Below are 23,653 nucleotides of genomic sequence, written 5' to 3'. Positions count from 1 at the left end.
TTCAAACAGGATCTAAACATTATTTGTCCCGCCCCGTTCACTACCGGACACGCTTTTTACGAAATAAAGTCCCGTGGTGGACACGGGAAGCGGGCGTTCTCCTCTTTCTTCCGAGAAACTCTGTGGTCCCGCCCCTCTGCAGTGATTGGGCGGCTCAGCGGTGTGTTGAGGCGTGCAGCACGTTTCGCTACATCTCCAGTGTTGCGGTGGATCACTGCAGGTGCAGAGAAGCCGTTGTCGAGACACGATGGGAGTCCCTACGCGATGGGAGAATGGCCGCCATCTTGGACAGCTAGCTACGGCAACACCACTTGGACAAACCAAATAGTTATGCCGGAAAGGTCCCTATATATATATATATAGTTTTCCTTTTATTTTTTTATGGGCATTTGGCAGTTGTTTAGCCGCCGATCGGTGACTGCGAGCCGGCTACAGACAACGCCAGATAACGGCACTCTCAGCGGCGTGGCGGTTGAGTTTAGCCCCGAAAAAGCCAGCGTCATTCCGCCACAACAGTTTAGTTCAGACCCTGAAACCACAAGATAAGTTTAGGTGAAAAGACGGCTGATTGGGTTGAAACACTCCCAAGGAACAAACACACGTTTCCTGGGTGAAAGTATTTCGTTTTTTGGCACGAGTGGTGTCGCCGTAGCTAGCTGTCAAAGACGGCAGGCGTTCTGCACGCTGCGTTAGGGGACTCGCCTCGCGTCTCGACAGCCTCCTCCCCTCTTTGTCCCAGTCCGTCCAGTCCTGTGCGGGGCGCTGGTCTGACTGGAAACCCAGCGGACACTCTCCATGATATCTCTGCAGTCCGCCTGAGCTCTGCATGCACTGACGGCGGCCCGTGGCATTTTGCATGCAGAACAGAACAGCATGGTTTGGGGACTGACATGCATTACTATGAATTTGAAATCCACCCTCCCCACCCACGAATCCACTGAAACCTGACGACCATTCACGGCAGACGTGTTGCGTCAGAGCAGAGTCAAACAGCCGAGCACTGACGGGACAGATGGGCGCTTAGCGGCTGGGAGAGTTGGTGATCCACTACGGGGTTTTCCCGCCATTATAAGGTTTAGGTGCAGCACCTGAGCTGCTTTGGGCAGCTGGATGAATGTTACTAAAAGACCTTCCTAAGATCTAATGATTGTAGTTGGACTTTTATTTTAGCGTTAAGTTTTGTCTGTAAGCTTTCTGAGTGTTATGTATTGATGGTCTGCTCTAGCTTTTCCAACGTTTTAGATACAGATATGGTGACAATAATGGTGAAAAATGACACAACACAACTACATAGAGATAAAATCCCACAATGAGACACAAAAGGTATGTGTAAATTGCATTTTTTTACACAACTACATTGCATTTCTTTACACGACTACATAGAGATCCCATTGGGGTCCTGGAAACTTTTGGCCGTCAAACACTTTATTTCCTGCATTCTGGTGAATTTTCCTGCATCGATTTATGGTGCAAATATCTTTATTTATGTTATTCTCCTGTATTGTTCAAAACTTTCTACATCTTCAAAACATCATCACGTTTTGGGATGTTTTGTCCAGGAATCATGTCCATCTCAAGAACAAATCTGTTAGAGAAGGAGAGTTTAAAGTGTTAAAGCCAGAAGCTCCAAAGTTTGAATCTACATAACAGACATTTACATGTGGACATATGCTGGCTCTATACATGCTAAAAGTCCTGATTATTTACATGGAGTCTGGTGGAGATATGCTGGCTCTATACACGCTAAAAGTCCTGATTATTTACATGGAGTCTGGTGGAGATATGCTGGCTCTATACACGCTAAAAGTCCTGATTATTTACATGGAGTCTGGTGGAGTTTGGTGATGGTGATTTCGGGGGTGTTTTATGTTAAACTAAAAGGATCTTACTCTTTAACTAAAAGGTCTATCTCTGTAGGGATCCTTCCCATGATGTTGTCACACACTTAGAATAATAATCTGAGTCTGTCAGCAGCAATAACAGAACTTTTAGTGGACGCTAACTGCTGCTGAACATTTGTCCTGTATTGTTACATTACAGCTTGTTTCTTGCTTAATACTGGACCAATTTTAAAGATAGCTGTTACCATCAGTCACTTCGACATAAAAAGATAGGAAAATAGTGTCCGGATTGAAAAAAAAAACTGAATTACCCTTAATTTCCTTCAGGATAAATAAAGTATCTCTATCTATCTAAACAGAAGAGGCCCCAGAATGGAGCCTTGGGGAACATTAGTCATGTAGGGTTACATTGCAGCTCGTTTCTTTAGTAGAAATAGCGGAGTAGAAGTAGAAAGTGGCACGAAAAGAAAAGACTCAAGTGAAGTACAAGTACCTCAACATTTGGACTGAAGTACAGTACTGGAGTAAATGTACTTAGTTACATTCCACCCCCTGATTGATCGATCGATTGCTCCGCTGCTGGTTGTTAACGGTTTCCTGTTGTGATCTCCGATAATCCGTCGGAGTCAGGATGAGTGCAGAGTGTCCGGCTGCTTCCTCTCTGCACACATGATATTTGCTCCAGTTTCTGCAAATACCATCACCTCCCCCCCCCCATCCCCCAACCCCCTCACCGGCCTGTAGCCTGATCCAGCTGCAGAATGGCTTCTAATGGCCGCCAGCCATCTCTGATGATAATGCCTGTTTTGAGAGTGAAACTGCGGTCTCCCTGAGCGTCCCAGTAACCAACACGTTAGAGTGTTTCCTGTCCTGACGCTGTTACTTCTTCTCCCCTCTCTGTTCCTGCAGATAAATGGCTCTTTTAAGCTGGGAGCTGCTCGTGTTCTGTCTGGCTGGCAGATGCAGTGCCTAGTCCCCGGCCTCCAGGACAACGCCAACATGAACGGGACGTCGGAGCAGGCCGACATCCTGCCGCCAAACTGCATGGTCAAGGACCGATGGAAAGTGGTGAGTCTTGAAGACGAGTGAGAGACAACAGTAGAGAGTAGTATGTAGAGAGACAGCAGTAGAGAGTAGTATGTAGAGACAACAGTAGAGAGTAGCATGTAGAGAGACAACAGTATAGAGTAGTATGTATAGAGACAACAGTAGAGAGTAGTATGTAGAGAGACAACAGTAGAGAGTAGTATGTAGAGAGACAACAGTAGAGAGTAGTATGAAGAGAGACAACAGTAGAGAGTAATATGTAGAGAGACAGTAGAAAGACAGTAGTAGAGAGTAGTATGTAGAGAGACAACAGTAGAGAGTAGTATGTAGAAAGACAGCAGTAGAGTGTAGTATTTAGAGAGACAGCAGTAGAGAGTAGTATGTAGAGAGACAACAGTAGAGAGTAGCATGTAGAGAGACAGCAGTAGAGAGTAGTATGTAGAGAGACAGCAGTAGAGAGTAGTATGTATAGAGAAAACAGTAGAGAGTAGTATGTAGAGAGACAGCAGTAGAGAGTAGTATGTATAGAGAAAACAGTAGAGAGTAGTATGTAGAGAGACAGCAGTAGAGAGTAGTATGTAGAGAGACAACAGTAGAGAGTAGTATGTAGAGAGACAACAGTAGAGAGTAGTATGTAGAGAGACAGTGCTTGTGTTTGGTGTTTTAAATCTTTCTTGTGGCAGAGATAGAGGCAGTTTCCTGTTTCCTTTACGGGACTCTCTCACCACCTCAAAACACAGTGACAAGTCTGATCCACGCGCACATGACTGGCCACCACAGCGGGACACCCTCCCTCTAAACCTTTCACCACAGGCTGCATTTTTCGAGTTTTATTCCTATGCGTATTACACAGCACATTCCTCTTTGATTTTACGTTCACATTTTGCAGTAATTTCCCTCAAAACCTTGCTCTCCCACTGCTAAAGTTGAGTTGGTCTCCCCTCCTCTTCTCTTCATTTTCTTCCTCCTTTTTTATAAACTTCCTTCATCTCCTTTTGTCCTTTTTCTCAGTTCCATTTGTCCTTCCTTTTCCCCTCCTTCCCTTCTTTCGTGTTCCCCTTTTCATGTTTTCATCCCTTCTCTCTCTTTGCTGGTTTATGATTGCCGGCTGAATCTGAACACTGTGATATTATGGTTATAATATAATATATATAATATATAAGTGTGCGTGTTGAAGCCGGACGGTTCAGTGGTTCAGTGGACACTAAATTGATCAGTGAAGTGCAAACGGCCCGCAGGCTCCACGCTGCGATCTGACTGGCTCAGACAGGAGCTGCATTATATAACTTCTACTTTCAGAAACCAAAGGAAGCTCAAAGGCCCCTGAGGAAAGTGATATACATTTATTATTTTACACGTCTGAGCCATTTAACGCACACTATGATTGTTACACAAACAGGGACGCGCAGCAGCACACACACATGCAAGAGAAAAAAAATAAAAATATTACAATGTGAAATAGTAGTATGAGGATGACAGTTTCTTCTCCTGAAAAATCTCTCCTTCCTGCCCAGCAAATCCTCCATCATAACAGCAATGCTCCAAGGTCCAAACGTGCCTGGCTTTTAAAGGGAATGGGAGCTGATCTCTGATTGGTTGATTCCATGTTACGCCCAAAACACACCTCTGATTAATGAAGACACTAAGTACAACCCTTTAGAACCAGGCGCCCGGCACACAGACATTTTTACCGCCGTCAAACTAGCAAAAGTGGATTCAGACACGCCCTAAACGCACCTGTGCCAGGTGCCTCATGCTGTCACCACCCGATGTGAGTCGCGCATGCTCAGATTTAAACTGTTTACGGCATAACGCGTCATACTGAAATTTGTGAATTCCATGAAATAATAAACCTTTCTCATTACAAACAATAACAGAAGATGGAAATCATTTCAAAAACGTTGTAGCTATCTATGCTTGTTTGATTGCTAACGTTAGCTCAAAACCGTTTTTATTGTATTGACATTACAGAAGTCTCTCGTTAGCATCTTCTAGGCATGCGTGACTCACATCTGCACTCGACTCACATCAGGCAGTGACAACGCTGTGCGATCAGATCGTTAACATAGGGCCTGTGGAATAACTCTGTGGAGAGAATGAGAACCAGGGTTACCTTGTAACCGAACGTTATCGCCATACTCATCAACGTTATCGCAGATTTCGTCCTCCTATGGTGCAGCCCTATTAGCTATCACCGGTTTGTTTCACAGCTGAAGAAGATCGGCGGCGGCGGGTTCGGGGAGATCTACGAGGCCTTGGACCTGCTGACGCGGGAGAACGTGGCGCTGAAGGTGGAGTCGGCCCAGCAGCCCAAACAGGTGCTGAAGATGGAGGTGGCGGTGCTGAAGAAGCTGCAGGGTGAGACACATTTAAACAGCGCTGGAATGTAACTCATTCTAAAGTAAACTAGCCAACAATATAACGGGCTACAAGTCCAGCTGAGATGATGAGACCATTAAACACACAACTGGTTGGACACCAAAGACAATCTCTTTCTTTATTACTGGTTTTGGCCGTACCTAAACTTCACACACTGGTGTTTTAAAGGCAGCTGTTACAGGCATCAAGATGTTGCAATGGAAGATTTTTTACGGAGTGATTAACCCCTCTGCTCTTTCCTTTTTTCTTTCCCAGGTAAAAATCACGTCTGTAAGTTCATTGGCTGCGGGAGAAATGACAAATTCAACTACGTGGTCATGCAGCTTCAGGTGAGTCTACATGGGCCTACGAAGGCTTTTATTGTGAAAGGATATAAATACACACTGCACAGACACAGATAATGTTGTTAGCATTCAACAACTCCAGCTGGGATGAGGGTTTAAGAGAGACGGAGGGGAAAACAAGCGGTGCCACAATATGCAACCAAGGGCCGAAACGCTAACAACGTGCCTGTAGTTAGCTTAAAGATTTACGCATGTCATGCCAAAGTGGCAAAATAAAATTTAGATGCATAATTATTTTTTATAGTCCTAACATGAAATGTTTTTCTAAGCTTGGGCTACTGTTGTTGACTTGCAATAGCTGTTCATTTTCAAATTTAACTTACTGTATTTTAACAAATGTTTATCATGTGAAGCACTTTGTGACTTTGTCTGTAAAAGGTGCTATACCAAAGAAACCTATTATTATTATTATTATTATTTGTCGATACCTACTTGTTCACTTCCACCGGGGTTTCTGTCCGTGTCGTTGCAGGGGCGTAACCTGGCGGACCTGCGGAGGAGTCAGCCCAGAGGGACCTTCACCATGAGCACCACCCTGCGGCTCGGGAAGCAGATCCTGGAGTCCATCGAAGCCATCCACTCAGTGGGCTTCCTGCACCGAGACATCAAACCGGTACGATGGGAACCAGATCTCCTTTAACGGTCCGCTGATGTTTCAGCTTTTGATTGGCAGGTAGTCTGGCATTGCAGGTCTGGCTACACCGCAGATACAACCTGGGATGGGAGAGAAAAATGCTCCGGGTTGTTTGCATTTCTTTAAACCAATCACAATCGTCTTAGGCGGTGCTAAACTCCGCAATCTGTGCTGCCTGCACGATGCGATATGCGCATGCGCATAAATAAGTAGTAGAAAACGTGATGGTTTCCCTACACTATTTGTATCACTTGATGGCCAGGCGGCCCAACTGGCGGCATATTTTTGTAGGCTATGTTTTATGTTATTCATTATGCAGTCAACGGCAGGTCTGTTTTATAAAGATATTTAAATTAAGTACTTACTGTCACTGATCCAAAACCACATATCGACGTCCCTGTACCACGCCTTGGCCACATTATTTTTGTGACATGTAGTGTGGGGATGTTGTGATGTGTTTAAATGTAGCTTACGCTATGCATTACGAGGTGTTTACACGGATGCCAATCCTAAATAATAAAGGATTTGTTACATGTTACATCAACATTCACCATTTTGGTTCCATGTGGAATGAAGTCTGAGTCTTTCTGTCACTGCATACCTTCAGTTTCCTCCACACTCCCTTTACAAGCGCTGTAAAATTAATGAAATTCCCGCAAAATTCATGCAGTGTTGTAAACAGGATTATCATCTGCGTATGTGCAAACATCTTGCACGTTCGCATAACGGATTGTGCAGGCAGCACAGATGGCTCTGCTTAATAAAGGAGGATGGAACTTGTTTTGGTGGAACATTTGCATCCCGCAAAATAAAACGCCACATACAATATTAAATGAAGTTTAGCAAGGCAAGAGATAATGGATAGTGAGAATGGGTTGAATAAGGAAGAAATTACGTTTACACCAGACTGTGACTGTATCTGAGAAATGGTTTCTGCTTTTTCTTCCTGCAGTCAAACTTTGCGATGGGCCGGCTTCCCTCCACCTACAGGAAGTGCTACATGCTGGACTTTGGTCTGGCACGGCAGTACACCAACACCACCGGAGAGGTCCGACCGGTAAGAAACCCTATCGGTAACATTTGGGCTGAAAACCATCTCTTTAACAGTTAATTCTGAACCAGTTAAAACCCTAACCCGTATGGAAACAGATGAACATTTGGGAATTGTTTCTGTGACCGTTAGAAGCCGAAATCTAAATCACAATTAAAGTTTCAAATATTGCACAACCCTAATTTGGTTGATATCTGATTAGGAAATGAATATGAAGACAAAGATTTTTTTGGGCTAAATTATAGTTGGGCGAACATTTTTTTGTTTGTTTTTAGCAGCAATGATCTTTCGTACTAAAACACAAACTCTTGTCTCTGTTGTCCTCTGATTTGTTGTTTATGGTTCAGGTGCTTTTAAGCTGCTTAAAAAAACAATAACCTAGTTATAAAAAGGTAAAAAGAAGCAGACAGACAGACAGAGAGACAGACAGACAGCAAGACAGGCAGACATACAGACAGGCAGACAGATTGACAGACAGACAGACAGACCGACAGAGAGACAGACAGATGAGGTGTGTTTGCTGCATTGCAGCACATTAGTTGAAGAGATCACTGACTGTCTGTTAGTCTGTCCAGATGTCCAGATGTGCGAGTGTTCAATAAGGACTGATGAGTGTCCTGATGCTGCATGAGAGGCTTTTCTACATGTTGTCGCTGCCGTGTGAAAACCCTGTCTGTCCCAAACCGTCCTGCTGTTTTTAAGGAAACTAAAAAAGTAACTTGAAAACATTTTATTACAGCCATTTACCTCCGACGAGGTCAGAAGAAGTGGCCACGTCACTGTGTAAATATGTGTAAAACCCAGAGACAGACAGACGTAAAGGCTGACCAGTAGCATTGATTTATGTAAAAATATTAAAATGACCAAACGTGGAGATGCAAGGTTTCTGCCCGACAAGGTCTCACATGTCCAGACCTTCCTCCACAGCGCTGCGGAGGAAGGTCTGACTAGTCCACACAGCATTCCCGGATGGGAGAAAAATGTGCTCTGGTTTATTGGTATGTCTTTAAACGAATCACAATCGTCGTGGGCGGGGCTAAGCTCCGGATGGAGCCACGGTGCCTCTGCTAAATAGTCTCAGGAAGGAACTGGTTTTGGTGGAACGTGTGGATGTTTCAAAGTAGTTTTAGTCGTGCAACAGAAAACTCAGATTGGACAGATAGTCTAGCTAGCTGTCTGGATTTACCCTGCAGAGATCTGAGGAGCAGTTAACCATAGTCCTCACAAATCCACCGGAGGTTAGAACGCCAACACAGAGACAGAGGAAGGGGACGCACATCTGGCTGAGATCAGGGACATCCAGCAATATTTCCGTGAATGAAATGAAACATCGTGGATATAGACTACTGTTAGCTTTCTTCCTCTAACTCTAATTCGTTCATGACGTCTCTCCATCACACTGGACTCTGAGATATTTTTAGATCAGCGAGATCGTGAGCTTCTCCTCTCCTCCTGCTTCTGCTGCAGCAGTGAGATGAATATTTGATGCTCCTGCATGCGTCAGAGACCTGTCTCTCTCTCTCTCTCTCTCTCTCTCTCTCTCTTTCTCTCTGTTGGTCTCTCTCTCTCTCTTTCTCTCTGTCTCTCTCTCTGTCTCTCTCTAATTCTACCCCTCCCCCACTCTTCATCCTACTGCATCTCTTCTTCCTCTCTCTCTCTTTCCTCCCTCCATCATCTCTCAGCTGCTCTCTCTCTCCCCTCCCCTCCGGGACAAGGTTGTAGTCCCCCGCCCCCTGCAGCTGAACAAAACGTCCTTGCCAATCGAGAAGGCCCAGTTCGGAGTAACTTCCTGTCTCAGAAAAAGCGTCCAACGGTGAAAAAAGCGCCAAACACGTTTAAAAAAAAAAGCAGTAAAAGTGTCAAATAAAATATTGGAAAAAGGCGCCAACATGGCGAAAAAAAAAGCAACAAAATGAGAGACAAAACCATCGGGATAGAGCAACAAAAAACGGCAACAAAAAAGGAACTTGATTGGTTGATATCTTTTCGCGTGGTACGAAAGCTCCGAAAAATCTTCCTCGTAACCGTAAAAAAATGCTTTATGTTGCTTTATCGCTGCACACAAATGATAAATCTCCGAACCCAACCTCTCTCAGAAGACTGGTGTGATTAGGAATTGATATTTTGAAGTATTGCTCTCCTCTCTCTCTCCTTCTGTTCATTCACGATGTTTCCTTTTAGTTTCTGTTCTGTCTCAGAATCTCTCGTCTTCTCCAGACGCTAAACCTTATTTTAAAACAATTGTGTTCTTGATATCCTCTCACATGCTATATAATATAATATTATGTTGATATAATTTCATGACGTTCAGCGTGTAGCGATCCCCAGCCTGTGTTTTATGTCCATCTCTTTATGTTTCAGTGTTGTTGTTTTTTTTTTGCTTTTCTTACAGTTCCTTTGGACTTATGATTTTGACGTGCATGCCTCCCGTTTCTCCATCATCTCCATGGTTACCCAGGGATGTGAGTGGTTTCTATAGCGACAGAGGGGGGTCACAGCCGCATCACCAGCCGAACACTGAAGTAAAAAAAACAAAAAAAACATGTTAGCCACCATCAGAGATTAAAGCTGCTCAATATTCAGCAAAAAAAAAAGAAGTCTGGGATCATTATAAAAGGCACAAACATCTCTCATACAGGAGCTCATATTTGCAGAATAGTCATTCACACATACTCACATTCTCATACAATATTCATAGTTTCACACATGGTCAAGACTATGTAGTAATATCTCACATTGAGAGATGTTACTCCATAGCTCCTCCACAGATGCATTCTGGGATAGGAGGAAAAAAAATGCTCTGAGGTTGTTTGTATTTCCTTAAACCAATCACAGTCATCCTGGGTGGCGCTAAGCTCCGGACGCAGCGGCGGTGGCTCCGCTAAGTACACGATTTCCGTGGGGTCTTACAAAGTCTAACATTTCTGTATTTCGCTGTATCACGACTACAAATGAGACCATCATGTAACTTATATTGCAGCCAATCAGCTTTGGTGTTACTGGTGCGAGTCTCTTTCGGATTGTACCAAAGACATAAAACAGATTTAATTCTTCAGCTTTGGGAAAGTGCAAGTTTAGCGATACTTGAAAAACCTGAATTTAGGGCTTGGTTGATGTTGTGATAAAGGTCTTACATTTCATTCATAAAGATCTTAAAAAGGTCTTAAAAGAAGAAGTCTGAACGACAGTCAAAACTGGAACACAACTGTTAGAGTATGAGAACAAATAAATACAAGCACAAGGTGCACGGGTAGCAGCGTCAAAGTAGCCTACACAAGGTCGGAAAAGTGCACATCAACCTTACAGAGTTACACAATGTAATCAAAAACAACCATCGTTGGCAACAAAATCAGCATCCATTACATTACATCACCAAACCGTTTTTAAAAAAACGCCTCCGACGTCCTCAACACACAGTCAACAGACTAGAATATACTGTATAACCAAGAATTAATGAAAGAAAAGAAATGAAGTAGCCATCTTTGAAGTAGTCAAAGATGACTTCTTCCCCTGACACAGTAACGATACAGTAAATCCACATCATGACGCGTCTCCCAGTTAAGTCACGGGAACCTGAACGTGTCATCACATCCTGATTACCACACACACATACGTATGAATAAGATCACAATGGAAACGCCCTGTGTTTCCTGGAGGCCGTGTGGATGCGTGTGTGTGACCCTCTGCTGATGTTTCTGTTTGTCTCATTATTTGGTTATTTTTGTCACGTTTGTGTTTACATCAGGTCGAACAGATTCAGCCGATAAAGACGCGGCAGCAGCAGCGGCGGTGCCCGGTGTTTCATTCAGTGCAATTAACCCCCCTGTTGTCTCCCTGTCCACCAGGCAACTTTGCTGTTCTGGGTCAATATTTTAAATTAAAACTTTTTTTTCAACATGATGTTGTAAATTTTTTGACACTTGTCATTTTTGCCAGCATTGTTGTTGATTTCAATCCAAGTTTTTGTCACTTTTTCTGATGTTTCTGTCGATTTTGTTCAGCAATTTTTTGATGTTTTTGTCGATTTATTTTCTACGATTTTTTAGAATTTTTTGTCGATTAGTTTACAGTGTTTTTTTTTATGTTTTTGTCATTTTTTTCCTGTGTTTTTTGAATCTTTTTTTCTGAAATTTTTGAAGCTTTTTTCAACATTCTTTTATCATTTTTTTCAAATGCTATAAAATTGAACCAAACACCCAAATTCAATGAAATTAGTGAACTGATGATTTATTTGACTTGTGGAGAGTGTCGTAGGGAACCATCCACATTACTTCCTTCGACAGTTTGGTTGAAAGAAACCCAAATTTCTGATACAGAAACTTTTTGAAAATGGGTCAAATTTGATCCGAGGACAACAGGAGGGCTAAAAGCGTAAGGTTTAAATAATACGTGCAATTATTCCTGTTTTTGAAGGTTCTGACTCATTCAGGTCAGAGTTATCAAAGGATGGTTGAAAAAAATCAAGGGACTTTAAAGACGTTTTCTTCTCTCATCCGAGACTTTTTCAGTTCTGACTCTAACGGTGGAAAAACCCAGCTGTAGGAGCCTGAAGTTATCATTTTGAGTTGAGTTTGTATTTGCTCATGTTTAAATCTCTGTATTATAGACTTTGTCAGCATTACTGGGAACGCCCACTAAAACGTGATTTCCAATTTAGTAACCCATTTAATGAGCGTAGACCTTGTTCGTGGTTCATCTTTAATCCTTGTCATATCCTTGTTTTTTTGCTTGGTAAAATGCTGAAAAGTTGCTATGTTGCGTTCTGCGCCTCTAATAAGTTAGACAATCCTGATCTTAAGTTTTATATACTGCCGAAGAGACAGATGGAGCTGGTGTTGATACCACTAACGTCGCTGTTACAGTCCAAATGGAGTTTATTCTTTTAACCCTCTGAGGACAAAAGATGCTCTGGCTCGTCCATACAATGTTTGACAAAACTCCTACTCAAAAAGCGATATTACAAAATATCATTTCAGACATTTATCTACTATGTTAATCACATATTACTTAAAGACTTTGTTAAACTCATATCAAGCACCGAAACAATTCGTACAACACATCATAAGTTAAGGTTTGTTTTCAAAAGAGATTTGAGGATTTTCAACGTTTCAGCTTAAGTGCCAAATTATCTCTTCACACATTGTTCTGGGACATATTTGGCCGTCACTATACAGAAAGCTGAGTTTGTTCTGAACATTTTGATATGAAACACACGGAGATCAGTTATACGCAAATACCTTAAAAAGGAGAATTTAAGAAGATATGTGAAAATACCCTTAGACCTCAGAGGGTTAACATACTGAGACATACTAGTCTTTAATATAGCTTTAATGAATGTGGGATAACAATAGACAATAGTTGGATGACCCTGGGGTAACGTCACTGATAATACAGTCAGATTGAATAATCTAAGATTAACTAAAGGTTAACGTAAAATAAAATAAGATAAAATAGACGTTATTAATCCTACACTGGGGAAATTCTCTTGTTACTTCTATGCAATTTTCCCACCCAGCAAAGTCTTCCAGTGGGCCTGATTGGACCCTTTGGCGGGCCGGTTATGGCCCATGGACCGTATGTTTGACACCCCTGCCTTAGATCGTCAAGTTCCATATGATACCACTATCTTATTTCAGCTAATGGAGCCCGCTGGGTTAAATATGGGTTTCTCTACCGTTCAGTCATCAGTGAAGAAGTCTTTCTTTAACTAAGTCTGGTTGTAGATTTTTTTAAACCTTCCTTGGATATGTTTTCTCATGGTCACAGACTAATGACTTGGTGATAACTGACAGAATTAATGTGAGATTCAGCAGTGATTGTTGATGTGACCGCTGACTAGCTTTTCTCTGCCTTCAGCCGAGGACTGTGGCAGGTTTCCGAGGGACGGTCCGATACGCTTCGGTCAACGCTCATAAAAACAAGGTCAGTGTTTGTTCTCTCTAATGAATTACAGGAATAACTTTAGTGATCCTGAATGAATGAAGGAAATATTCTACCCACGCTGTCCGAGTTTATATGAATGACACAACAGCAGTTATGAATAAAATATAATTAACGACTGAAGGATGAAACTAATCTCAACAATTAGGGGTGTCACGATTTCGATTTTTGACGATCGAAATCAGAAGCAGGATCTGTGATTGCCCCAGTATTGTCTTTCTTTCGCAGCGTAGCTTCGTGGCAGGTAACGTGCAGCTGAAGACACAGGGTAACGTTAGCTTAGCGGCTGGTAGCCTGTAGCTAAATACACAGGGTAACTCCATGGTGCATTCATGTGCACCTCGTTAAAATCTGAGAAACTGTAACTGTTGTTGTAAAGTACCCTTCTGCCATCTAGCGGCTCTCATTGTGCCGTCTCTGCTGAAAAGAAAACTTTGTAAATCGAATCGTGAAGTTAAAATCGAAAGTTAAACCAATCGTGGATTCGAAAAACTGTTACACCCGTTACGGTTAACGGGGTTATTCAAAATGCTCTTTAAGATCTCCGTTTACATGAAATGAACAACACAAACTAAATTAAATACTTAATGGTTGCTGGTTTTAAACCCTTTCTAAAACATCCATCTACATCATGCTGCAGCCCAAAATGTATTTGAATTGTGGATTTGCTGAATTGTGACACCCCTAAACAATCATATCCTCTTTAATGTTTTTTTGTCGTGTTCCTCCAGGAAATGGGTCGCCATGATGACCTGTGGTCGCTGTTTTACATGTTGGTTGAGTTCGCCGTTGGACAGTTGCCATGGCGAAAGATCAAAGACAAGGTCAGACTGATTTTAACGGTTACAAAAACTACCTCCACCAGTCACTGTGACTACAACATTTTCAGGCTTTTTAAGCTCCTACTTTTGGTTAACATGTCCCTTAAAGGGTAATTTCGTTGTTCTCTTTTCAATGTGGACCTTTCCCCATGCATTTATGTCTAAGTGACTAATGTGAACAAAAATCTTTGAAACTGGTCCAGTATTGAGGGAGAGCGCGGCAGCAGTTTTTGCCGCTGACATTTACATGGTGGGTTTGGTGATGGTGATTTTGGGGCTGTTTCATGTTAAACAAAAAGGATCTTACTCTTTAACAAAATCTATCTCTGTAGGAATCCTTTCCATAATGTTGTCAGACAGAATAATAAACTCAGTGGCAAAAACAGAACTTTTAGTGGACGCTAACTGACCTGAACATTTGCCGTGTAGGGTTACATTGCAGCTTGTTTTTTTTTGCTTAATACTGGACCAATTTTTTTGTCACTTAGACACAAAAAGATAGGATAATAGTGTCCGGGTTGAAAAAAAAACTGAATTACCCTTTAAACAGAAGAGGCCCCAGAATGGAGCCTTGGGGAACTCCACGTCATGTTTGTTTTCCACTCATATGTGTAGTTACCTATAGACACAAAGAAGTCCCCATTCTTTCAGTAGGATTCAAACTAGTTTAGGACCCAGAAAGTCCAACCAACAGTAGTATTATTATACAATTTTTGTAGTGAATAATTTAAATAGGTCCAGGTTATAAAAAAAAACTAAAAACTAACTAAAAAAAGTTACCCTTTAACAAGATTAGTTGATTGTTATTTTTCTTTTGCCTGACGAGCATCTCCTGTTTCAGGCATAACTGTACATGAATCCTCATTAACTGACTGCAGCAGCTGAAAGTGATTTTTGTTTGGTGTTTTCCAGGAACAAGTGGGTCAGATCAAAGAGCGTTATGACCATCGGATGCTGCTCAAACACATGCCTTCAGAGTTTAATATCTTCCTGGACCACGTGCTGGCCCTGGACTACTACACCAAACCAGACTACCAGGTATCTAAATACATTGAAAGTGTTTATTTGGATGTATGTGAAGAACAGAAACAGCAGACATGAAATAATGCTTAAAACAAATCAGAATAAATAATTAAAGCTGCAAGCAGCGATGAACGGGCCCTCGCCCCTCCCAGCATGTTGGGGGGTACTGGCTGGATGCCAGTTGCCTGTACTCCTCTGTCCAGTTTGTATCTCTAGAGAACACATAGTATACGTCATGTTGCTTTATATATTATGTGTAGCCCCACTATAGATATTTAATCTGTGTATGTTTGTCATATAAGGCTGACTTCCTGTTGCTAGCAGGTGGCACTAAAAACCTGACTCAATATGGGCGTATAGATGTCTCCAGTGCTGCATCTCATGTTGAGTCATCCACTTGCCTTCCTTCCATGCATCTTAGTCCCTCCCACGAGGAGTCATGGGACGAGAGAGGAACCAAGGAAATGTGTTTTAGAGGGATGAGACATCCTTTCTTCTGAAGCGTCACATGAATCCGTCAGCTGTTAGGGCGGAGTTAGCTCCTTCACCTGCAGGGCTTCCAGGAAGGCTGCTCTCTGTATCCTTAGCTATAGCTCCTCAATGATCCCTCCTCGATGATCCCTCCTCGATGCTCACTCCTTGGTCCTCTGTGATCCCTCCTCAATGCTCGAGGCAGAAATACGAGCTTTGAGACGGCTTTCACCGAGGAGGTACAGAATAACTTCCGGTTCAGCCGAGGCCCGAGGAGCGAAGACATCAGAGATCTCAGAGATCTCCACTTTTGAGCAAAAGTGAAATTTTGAACGTCAAACACTTCATTTTCTGTATTCTGGTGATGTTTTCTGCAACAATTTGGGCCTTTTTCTCCATCAAGTTATGGTGCAAATGTCTTTATTTATGTAAAGCAAATTATTACAGGTTTTTGGAGAGGGTTGCACTGGCCAGTTTTGATTATTGGTGGGGGGGTTTGTAAAGCGCCCTTCCCCCCTGTAAATCTCACCTATGCGTTTTCCAATAGTTTGAGCAGACGGTATTGGGTCTATGCAAATCTACTCCGATAGTTTTGTGAGGGAATGTCTTCTCAGCCTTTGTTATTTGTTGCTTCCTGTAACTTTGTATAAAAGCCTGACCATAAAACTAATTTTGGTCAGAGAGAATCCAACAATTTCTTGTGAGCTTCTTTCTCCACTGAATAGTGGACAGTGAACAGATCCATGAGTCCGTCTCGCTGTTTTTGTTCCAGCTGCTGATGTCGGTGTTTGAGAACAGCATGAAGGAGCGAATCATCACCGAGAACGAGCCTTTCGATTGGGAGAAGGGAGGAGGTGATGTCACGCTGTCGACCAGTGCCTCCACCCAACCACAGCACAACACCCGGCCCACCGCCGCCATGGTGGGGTAAGAACCCAATCCATCACCGCTGAAACAAAGACGGGTTCAAGAAACAAGTCTGGCAGCCGGGAAAAAAAGACTCAAACATTAAACATAATAACTACATAAATTATATTACAAAATACTAGAGGTGATCTGATACCGAAACCAGTATTAGAATAGCCTCCAATACTGCCTAAAATGGTGGTATCAGTATCGGAAAGTACTGGAGTTTATGCTCCGATCCAATACCACGTAATTTAGCCCTGAAGAATTTTTTTCCGTTATGACGGACTGTCAAACTGGACAATAAAATAAAGTTCTGGGGCATGTACAATAGCCAAATACTTAAAACATACTTCGTAAAAGTAAATTTACAGATATTAAAAATGGCGTAATAATTTTACTTAAGAAGTCAAAGTACACAAAAACATTACAGTAACGTGAGTAATTATTGTAATTCGTTACACATGAACTACAACCAAAAGGCTGCCTGGATGGCAGAATATCTAAAACTATTCCCAGTTTGTTAAAAGAAAAGAACCAAAAGAACCAGAATAGCCTTCAAGTAAATGATAAAATGAGTTTCTGAAATCTGCGTCCACAGAGCCATCGTGACGCCGGTTCCCGGAGATCTGCAGCGGGAGAACACGGACGACGTTTTGCAGGACGAACATCTCAGCGATCAGGAGAACGCACCGCCGGCGCCGCCCAGCCGCCCCCTCGGAGAGACGGGCGTCCCCCTCGCCGGGGACACCGGAGAGGCCTGGGAAGACACGGACTTCAACCGCAACAGACTCAGGATCAGCCTGAACAAGGTCCGAACCGTTATGGGAACAGCCCGGCTGATAGTTTGAAAAATGTTAAACAGAAGTCTAACCTTTAGCTTCAGTTCATATTTATGCAGCGTATGCTCATTTATAGTTCCACCCCACTAGATGTTAGAGAAAGATATTGTACTTCCTGTTCAGGGGCGGGGCTTGAAGGGGGTCACAGGGTGGCACTGCAACGAGATATGATATATTTATATATTTTATATTTTACTATTTCAATTTTTTATTTCTGTTCGTCTATAATTTCAAGTGTCTTGAGAGCAGCTAAACTGTGTTTCCTTGTTGGAAAACAATGACAATGAAGATCTATTCTCTTCTACACAAGACATTCTGGTCTGACACTTTTAGGCCTCAAAAAACATTTAAAGCAACACCAAAGATTCTTTTGCACCTTAAAATAATGTTTCCAAAATCGTTTCAGTGGTTCATCAACTTGTAACAGGGTGAACGGCACTTCTGCATTCACTTAGAATTTTTTTCACCCTCTAGCGGCTATAACCGCATTATGCAAGTTTGCCAGATCGGGTAGCGGATCTGTAGTTCCAATGAGACATAATGGACACAATACCGCTTCCAACCTGTAGGGGGACCGAAGAGGAAAAGTGCTTTGGTGTTGCTTTAAACATCTACTGAAAAACATGACTTCCTGTCCGTCCTCAGGGTGCTCAGGAGGAGGAGTCGGGTCGGGGCGCGTGTCCAGCGTCGCCGGTCCGCGGTGGAGCCCCAGAGTCACCGACGGGTCAGGGTCGGTCCTTACGGTACCGCCGGGTCAACAGCCCCGAATCTGAGCGCCTGTCTGCTGCCGAGGGCCGCGTCGACGCCTATGGACAGAGGTGAGCCAAAACTTCAGGAAACTCATTTAGATTCACATTTAGAAATTTAAAATGTGGAATCACTATGTTTTTATTTTGGTTTGTGATTTGACGGCATTAATAATAATAATTTATACAGTTTATTGATCGCCAGTGGGGAAATTACAATTTACACTCTGTTTGTTAGAAATCACTACACACAGGCCTGAAATACACACAGACATGCTCAGGACCTATTCATGCACAAATGGAGAGATGTCAGAGTGAGTGGGCTGCCAGTGCTGGAGCAGCGCCCTGAGTGGTTGAGGTACGGTGCCTTGCTCAAGAGCACCTGGCAGTGCCCAGGAGGTGAAACTGCCAGGTCAACCTGGACTCTATTTTCCCATGTTTCGCGCTTAAGTGACTGACGGGAACAACAATCTTTCAAATGGGTCCAGTATTAAGCGAGAATATATAGTTATTGGGCAATTGTGCACTGCCACTAAAAGTTCTGTTGTTGCCGCTGACAGACTCAGATTATTATTCTAAGTATATGACAACGTTATGGAAAGGATCCCTGCAGAGATAGACCGAAATTACTAAATTACCCTTTAAGAACGTTATCATAATGTGTAATACAGGTAGTCAAACTCTGTGTGTGTGTGTGTGTGTGTGTGGGACAATAGTGTCCAGGTTGGAAAAAAGTTACAGTTTAAAGCGTCTGTTGTTATGTCTCCAGGTCCCGGTTGGACATGCTTGGCTCTCCGTCGCGTCACGTCTACTCCTCCCAGCCGGCTCAGATGCTTTCTGTAGACCCCGGTTGCCGCGGCGACCGGCAGGCCAGCGGGCGCCAGGAGATGTCGGTGGCGTCGGTGGACCAGGAGGCGCACAGCAACGCTTTCATCCGCTCGGTGCCGCTGGCCGAGGAGGAGGACTTCGACAGCAAAGAGTGGGTGATCATCGACAAAGAGGCGGAGCTCCGAGACTTCCAGCCAACCACGTCGGGGACCACGGATGAGGAGCCCGAGGAGCTCCGCCCCCTGGAGGAGCAGGAGGAACGCCGAAGGCTCAGGGCCGCAGGTACAAGCTTCCCGCCTATTTAACTCTGGTTAACATTTTGTTTCAGTGCCTAGGGTTTTTTGACCTCTTCGTTGCTTCTACTTTCGGGTTTTTTTGCCGCCTTTGTCGTTTTTTTGTCGCTTCTTTCGATGTTTCGATGCTTTTTTTGGACGCTTCTTTGGACGCTCTTTTGGCCACTCTGTTGGACGCGTCTTTCGACTTTTATTAAACATTCATGTCGCTCCAGTCCGAAAACAATTTTAGCTTTCTCGTGATACTCTATGATAAATGTGAACAACCAAGTAAAGTACATTAGGTGATAATTCTTAACTTAAGTACAGTAACACTGTAACTGGTGTCTTGCTGCAGTCTTCCCGCCTCTATTCCCTCTGACTAACATTTTGTTTCCGTGCAGGAGGCGAGCTGGTGGTTCGTCCGAAGACCCACACCCGGGACAGCAGCCGTGGGATGCTAACGCTAACGGAGGAGGAGGCGTCGCGGAGGAGCGGCGGCAGCCCCGCCCAGTCGCCCTGCCACTCGCTGCCGTCGGGACGCCCCCGCCGGAGAGAGTCGGACCCCATCGGACCCAACAGACCGGTAAGAGGCGCAGCCAGCCAATAAGAGCAGATGTTGGCGGACAGATGAGGAAGTGGGCAGCCGCTGTACAGGGCGGTTAGCGCTAGCGGGATACGGCTACGGCGACAGTTAAGTTTAGGCACCAAATTGACTCGTTAAGTTTGGGGAAAAGATTGTGGATTGGGTTGAAACATTCCCGAGGAACGAACACACATTTCCTTCATGAAAGTATTAAAAATATATTATTATATTCAAGGTTTTCCCCGCCATTATATTGACCTAAAGCTAAATCAATGTAAAATCAATGTGAGCATCAAAACTAACTAGAGCTAATGATTGTAGTTTAGTATTTATGCATGTAGAGTAAGTTTTATATTTAAGCTTTTTGAGTGTGATTTATTCATGATCTGCTCTAGCTTTTCCAACCTTTTAGACACATATGCTAATGATAATGTTCCAAAATAAAATTGCATGTTTGTTTTATTGAAAAACGTAACATTTTCTTGAGGGAGGAGCCCTTACCCTGCTGTCATATACGTGCTCCTAAGTCTTCCACACACTGAGGGGAAAACACTGATATTAGCCTAGATTTAGTGTCATTTAGCGTAACTTCCGGCTGTTCGTAGCTGTAGCCCTGCTAGCCACAAGTGTAAAGGTTCACCGCTCAGATGGCGGCTGCTGCTCCGCCTCGTTTATCTGTCGGCCAACACGCAGCTTAAAGGACGACTCCGGCACCATCCGAGCCTCGGCTCATCTCAGTGTTGAGGACTCTGCAGCTTTTTACTTCACTTTAGGAAACTCTAAGAAAGCAGGAGGGCGCTAAAGTTAAATATACGTACTGTATGCCCAGTTCACACTACACAACTTCAGCACAGATTTTTCACTCACACAGCTGTGGAATGTAACTAAGTACATTTACTCCAGTACTGTACATAAAGTCCAAATGTTGAGGTACTTGTACTTTACTTGAGTCTTTTCTTTTCATGCCACTTTCTACTTCTACTCTGATACATTTCAGAGAGAAATATTGTACTTTAAACTAAATATTGTACTTTTTACTTTACTAGTTACTTTAGTTACTCCACTACATTCATCTGTTACAGCTTTAGTTACTAGTTACTTTAGTTACTCCACTACATTCATCTGTTACAGCTTTAGTTACTACTTACTTTACACATTAAGATTCCTGCACACAAAACACATGCAGTTCATGAAATATGTTTTATTATAAATGAAACTAGCCAACAATATAATGGCCCACAAGTCCAGCTGAAATGATTAGACCTTTTTTGACACTTTTTTGACACAACTCAAAGATCTTCAGTTTCCTGTCAAAGAGGAGAGAATAAACTAGAAAATATTCACATTTAACAAACTGACATCACAAAAGTTGTATACTGTAGATAAATAGTTGCCAACAGTATCAAAGATCCGATCTCTTTGAAAGTCATGTGGTGTGAACGTAGCTTTAGTTCTGTCCTCATCTGCTCACTTGGTACACAGTTCACCGTCTTGATGTGTGTAAATTTTTATTTTGAGCTGCTGTAGCACAGGAATTTCTACAGTGTGGGATTAATAAAGTCTATCTTATCTTATCTTATCTTATCTGAATGAGCCAAACATCTGGACAGGTGCTGGAGTCGTCCTTTAAAGCAGACAGACTCGTGCAGTGTGTGAGTGTGTCTGTCTGCAGCTGGACAGCTGTCACACGTGTCACATGACGCTCAGCTCGGGGGACGCGCTGCAGAAAGTACAGCTGTGTGAGCGCTGCTGCCACCGTTTTTCCCTCGTCATTGTGGAGCGGAGATGAAATCTTTTCCCATCTCGTTGCTTTTGCTTTGGACCGTTGCTTTATTCTGAAGGAGTGAATGGGACACAACGTGTGTCGGGATGTTGACCATGTGTTCATCTTCTGTTGTTGTTGTTCTGCTGTGTTTTTTCACACACAGACATGCACACACACACACACACACACACACACACACACACACACACAAACATAAATGCACACACACACACACACACACACACACACACACACACACACACACATTGTCGCGCACACACACACACATACACACAGACATGCACACACACACGCACATGCACATGAATATAGGCACACACACACAACCGGGTGCACACACACTCACATACACACACACACACACACACACAAACGCACACACACATGAATGCACACACATGCACGTGCACACACACACACACACACACAGTTTTGAAGATTCAGTTCAGGGTGAACGAGTGTGAAAGGGGCCCCGGGGTTCACCCAAGGCGGCCCCCGGTGTGTGGGGGGAAAAAAAAAAAAAAAAAAAAAAGGGGGGGAGGAGGGGAAAGAGGGAGGGGAGGAGAGGCGGGGCTAAAAAAAAAAAAAAAAAAAAAAAAGAGCGCAAACAAAAGTATAAAAAAAAATCCATGAGAGAACAAAACATAACTATAGCTTTAACAACACTGTAAACATGGATAACATAGGAGTGTTTATTCAAAGACCTGTACATCACTGGGGAACTGTTAGAAGGTTACAATCCTGTATAACGAAATGATGATGGGAAACAAAGGTTGTTTTTTGGTTCGGGCAAGTGGGTTTTTATATATATAGTACATGTATGTACTTGCCCGATGTGGCGTTTTCTTTTCCCCAGGCCCTCGGGCAATGAACCCTGAAGACTATTGAAAACAGACCTGAAAGAAATGCTCATTTTCTTCCCTAACCTCAACCATTATTTACTTTAACACAGCTGAAGTTCATATTCTAACTAAATCATTTATTATTTGGTCATTTTCTGTAACACCTTTTGCATTTATATCTGAATTCATACAGTATACGTGATTATGTTGTACGAATATTACAGGATGCTTACTGGACATAATTTCAAATTTCAAAAGTGAAATGTTTTTTTCATCGGTACCTTAATAAAGTGAGAAGTGTAAGAACACTGACATTGGACATAAAAACAATGTTGTCACTGAGCAGCATCCGGGGTTTGCAGAAATGCAGGGTTCGAGTTATAATCTGAGCTTGGTGTGGGAGATTAATTAACAAAGCTGTTTCAAAGTTTGTTGGTGAAGTGCAGCCATACTGTCTTTCCTGAAAGACTATGGTGCGTAGTTCTTTTGGAAAACAAGTTTATTTTGGCCTGTGTTTTGGGAATTTGTCCGAAATAAGGCTCTAAGGCCAGAGAAATCTGACTCCAATTACCTAATTACTGTGCCTTCTTTTTATCGGACTTAAGTTTACCAGAACACAAGGATCAATCTGAGACGAAGAGTTCAGTTAAGCAAAGTTTACTGAGTCCAGCATAAGAGTTACAACACAGCTGTGGGTTCACAAACAGAGACTAAGTTTCCCTAGCAACAGACATCAAGTCAGAGCTGGTCCACCAGGATCTCGTCCGAAGTGAACCCAGATCTATTCTCTCCCTTAAGCTTTTACCGTCCCCTCACAGGGGGTGTCTTGTAGGCAGAAACTGTTATCTTCACAAACACGCACGCCAAGGTCGGGCCTCTGTGTGGTGCAACTTCCTCTTCTGTTCTCGCAACTTTAACTGTCTTTCTTGTTTTTCTATTTATCTTTCTGGTACACAATGCACTTTTATGCCATATAAGGCTTAAACTATAGTTAAAGGCTTAAACTATAGTCAAAGGCTTAAACTATAGTCAAAGGCTTAAACTATAGTTAAAGGCTTAAGCTTAACATTCTGTGCATCAGAGTTCACCCAGAGTACTTTTAACCACTTCCTCAATGACTGCACACAGCTCTTTTGCAACGAGCACAAATACAACTTTAACTGCTTAAAGTTTAATATTCTACACCTAAACATAAATCATACGTATAACATTGATAAATGCATTATTTGTGATTAAAATAATGGCTGGTGGCATTAGTGACCCCCACAGATTCATGATTTGATGCTTTCTCTCA

At 42.9% G+C, this 23,653-nt stretch overlaps 1 protein-coding gene across 3 annotated transcripts in view; it reads left to right on the top strand.

Moving 5' to 3' along the window:
• ttbk1a (tau tubulin kinase 1a) overlaps positions 1–23,653 on the top strand; it is a 58,173-nt gene that overhangs the window by 8,065 nt on the left and 26,455 nt on the right. For all 3 annotated transcript variants that reach the window (XM_039815624.1, XM_039815619.1, XM_039815607.1), the window contains exons 2-14: positions 2,751–2,909; positions 5,099–5,246; positions 5,523–5,596; positions 6,084–6,224; positions 7,198–7,302; positions 13,153–13,218; positions 13,968–14,060; positions 14,970–15,095; positions 16,324–16,478; positions 17,059–17,269; positions 17,945–18,117; positions 18,815–19,155; positions 19,550–19,731. In XM_039815624.1, the coding sequence (XP_039671558.1) occupies positions 2,802–2,909; positions 5,099–5,246; positions 5,523–5,596; positions 6,084–6,224; positions 7,198–7,302; positions 13,153–13,218; positions 13,968–14,060; positions 14,970–15,095; positions 16,324–16,478; positions 17,059–17,269; positions 17,945–18,117; positions 18,815–19,155; positions 19,550–19,731 (1,923 nt within the window). In that variant the 5' untranslated portion in view covers positions 2,751–2,801. The remainder of the gene's footprint in view (positions 1–2,750; positions 2,910–5,098; positions 5,247–5,522; positions 5,597–6,083; positions 6,225–7,197; positions 7,303–13,152; positions 13,219–13,967; positions 14,061–14,969; positions 15,096–16,323; positions 16,479–17,058; positions 17,270–17,944; positions 18,118–18,814; positions 19,156–19,549; positions 19,732–23,653) is intronic.

This window comes from Perca fluviatilis, chromosome 1, assembly GCF_010015445.1.
Source record: "Perca fluviatilis chromosome 1, GENO_Pfluv_1.0, whole genome shotgun sequence".
NCBI classification, from domain to species: Eukaryota; Metazoa; Chordata; class Actinopteri; order Perciformes; family Percidae; genus Perca; species Perca fluviatilis.
Note: the sequence above shows the minus strand (reverse complement) of the source record. Positions and strands in the feature narration are given on the sequence as shown.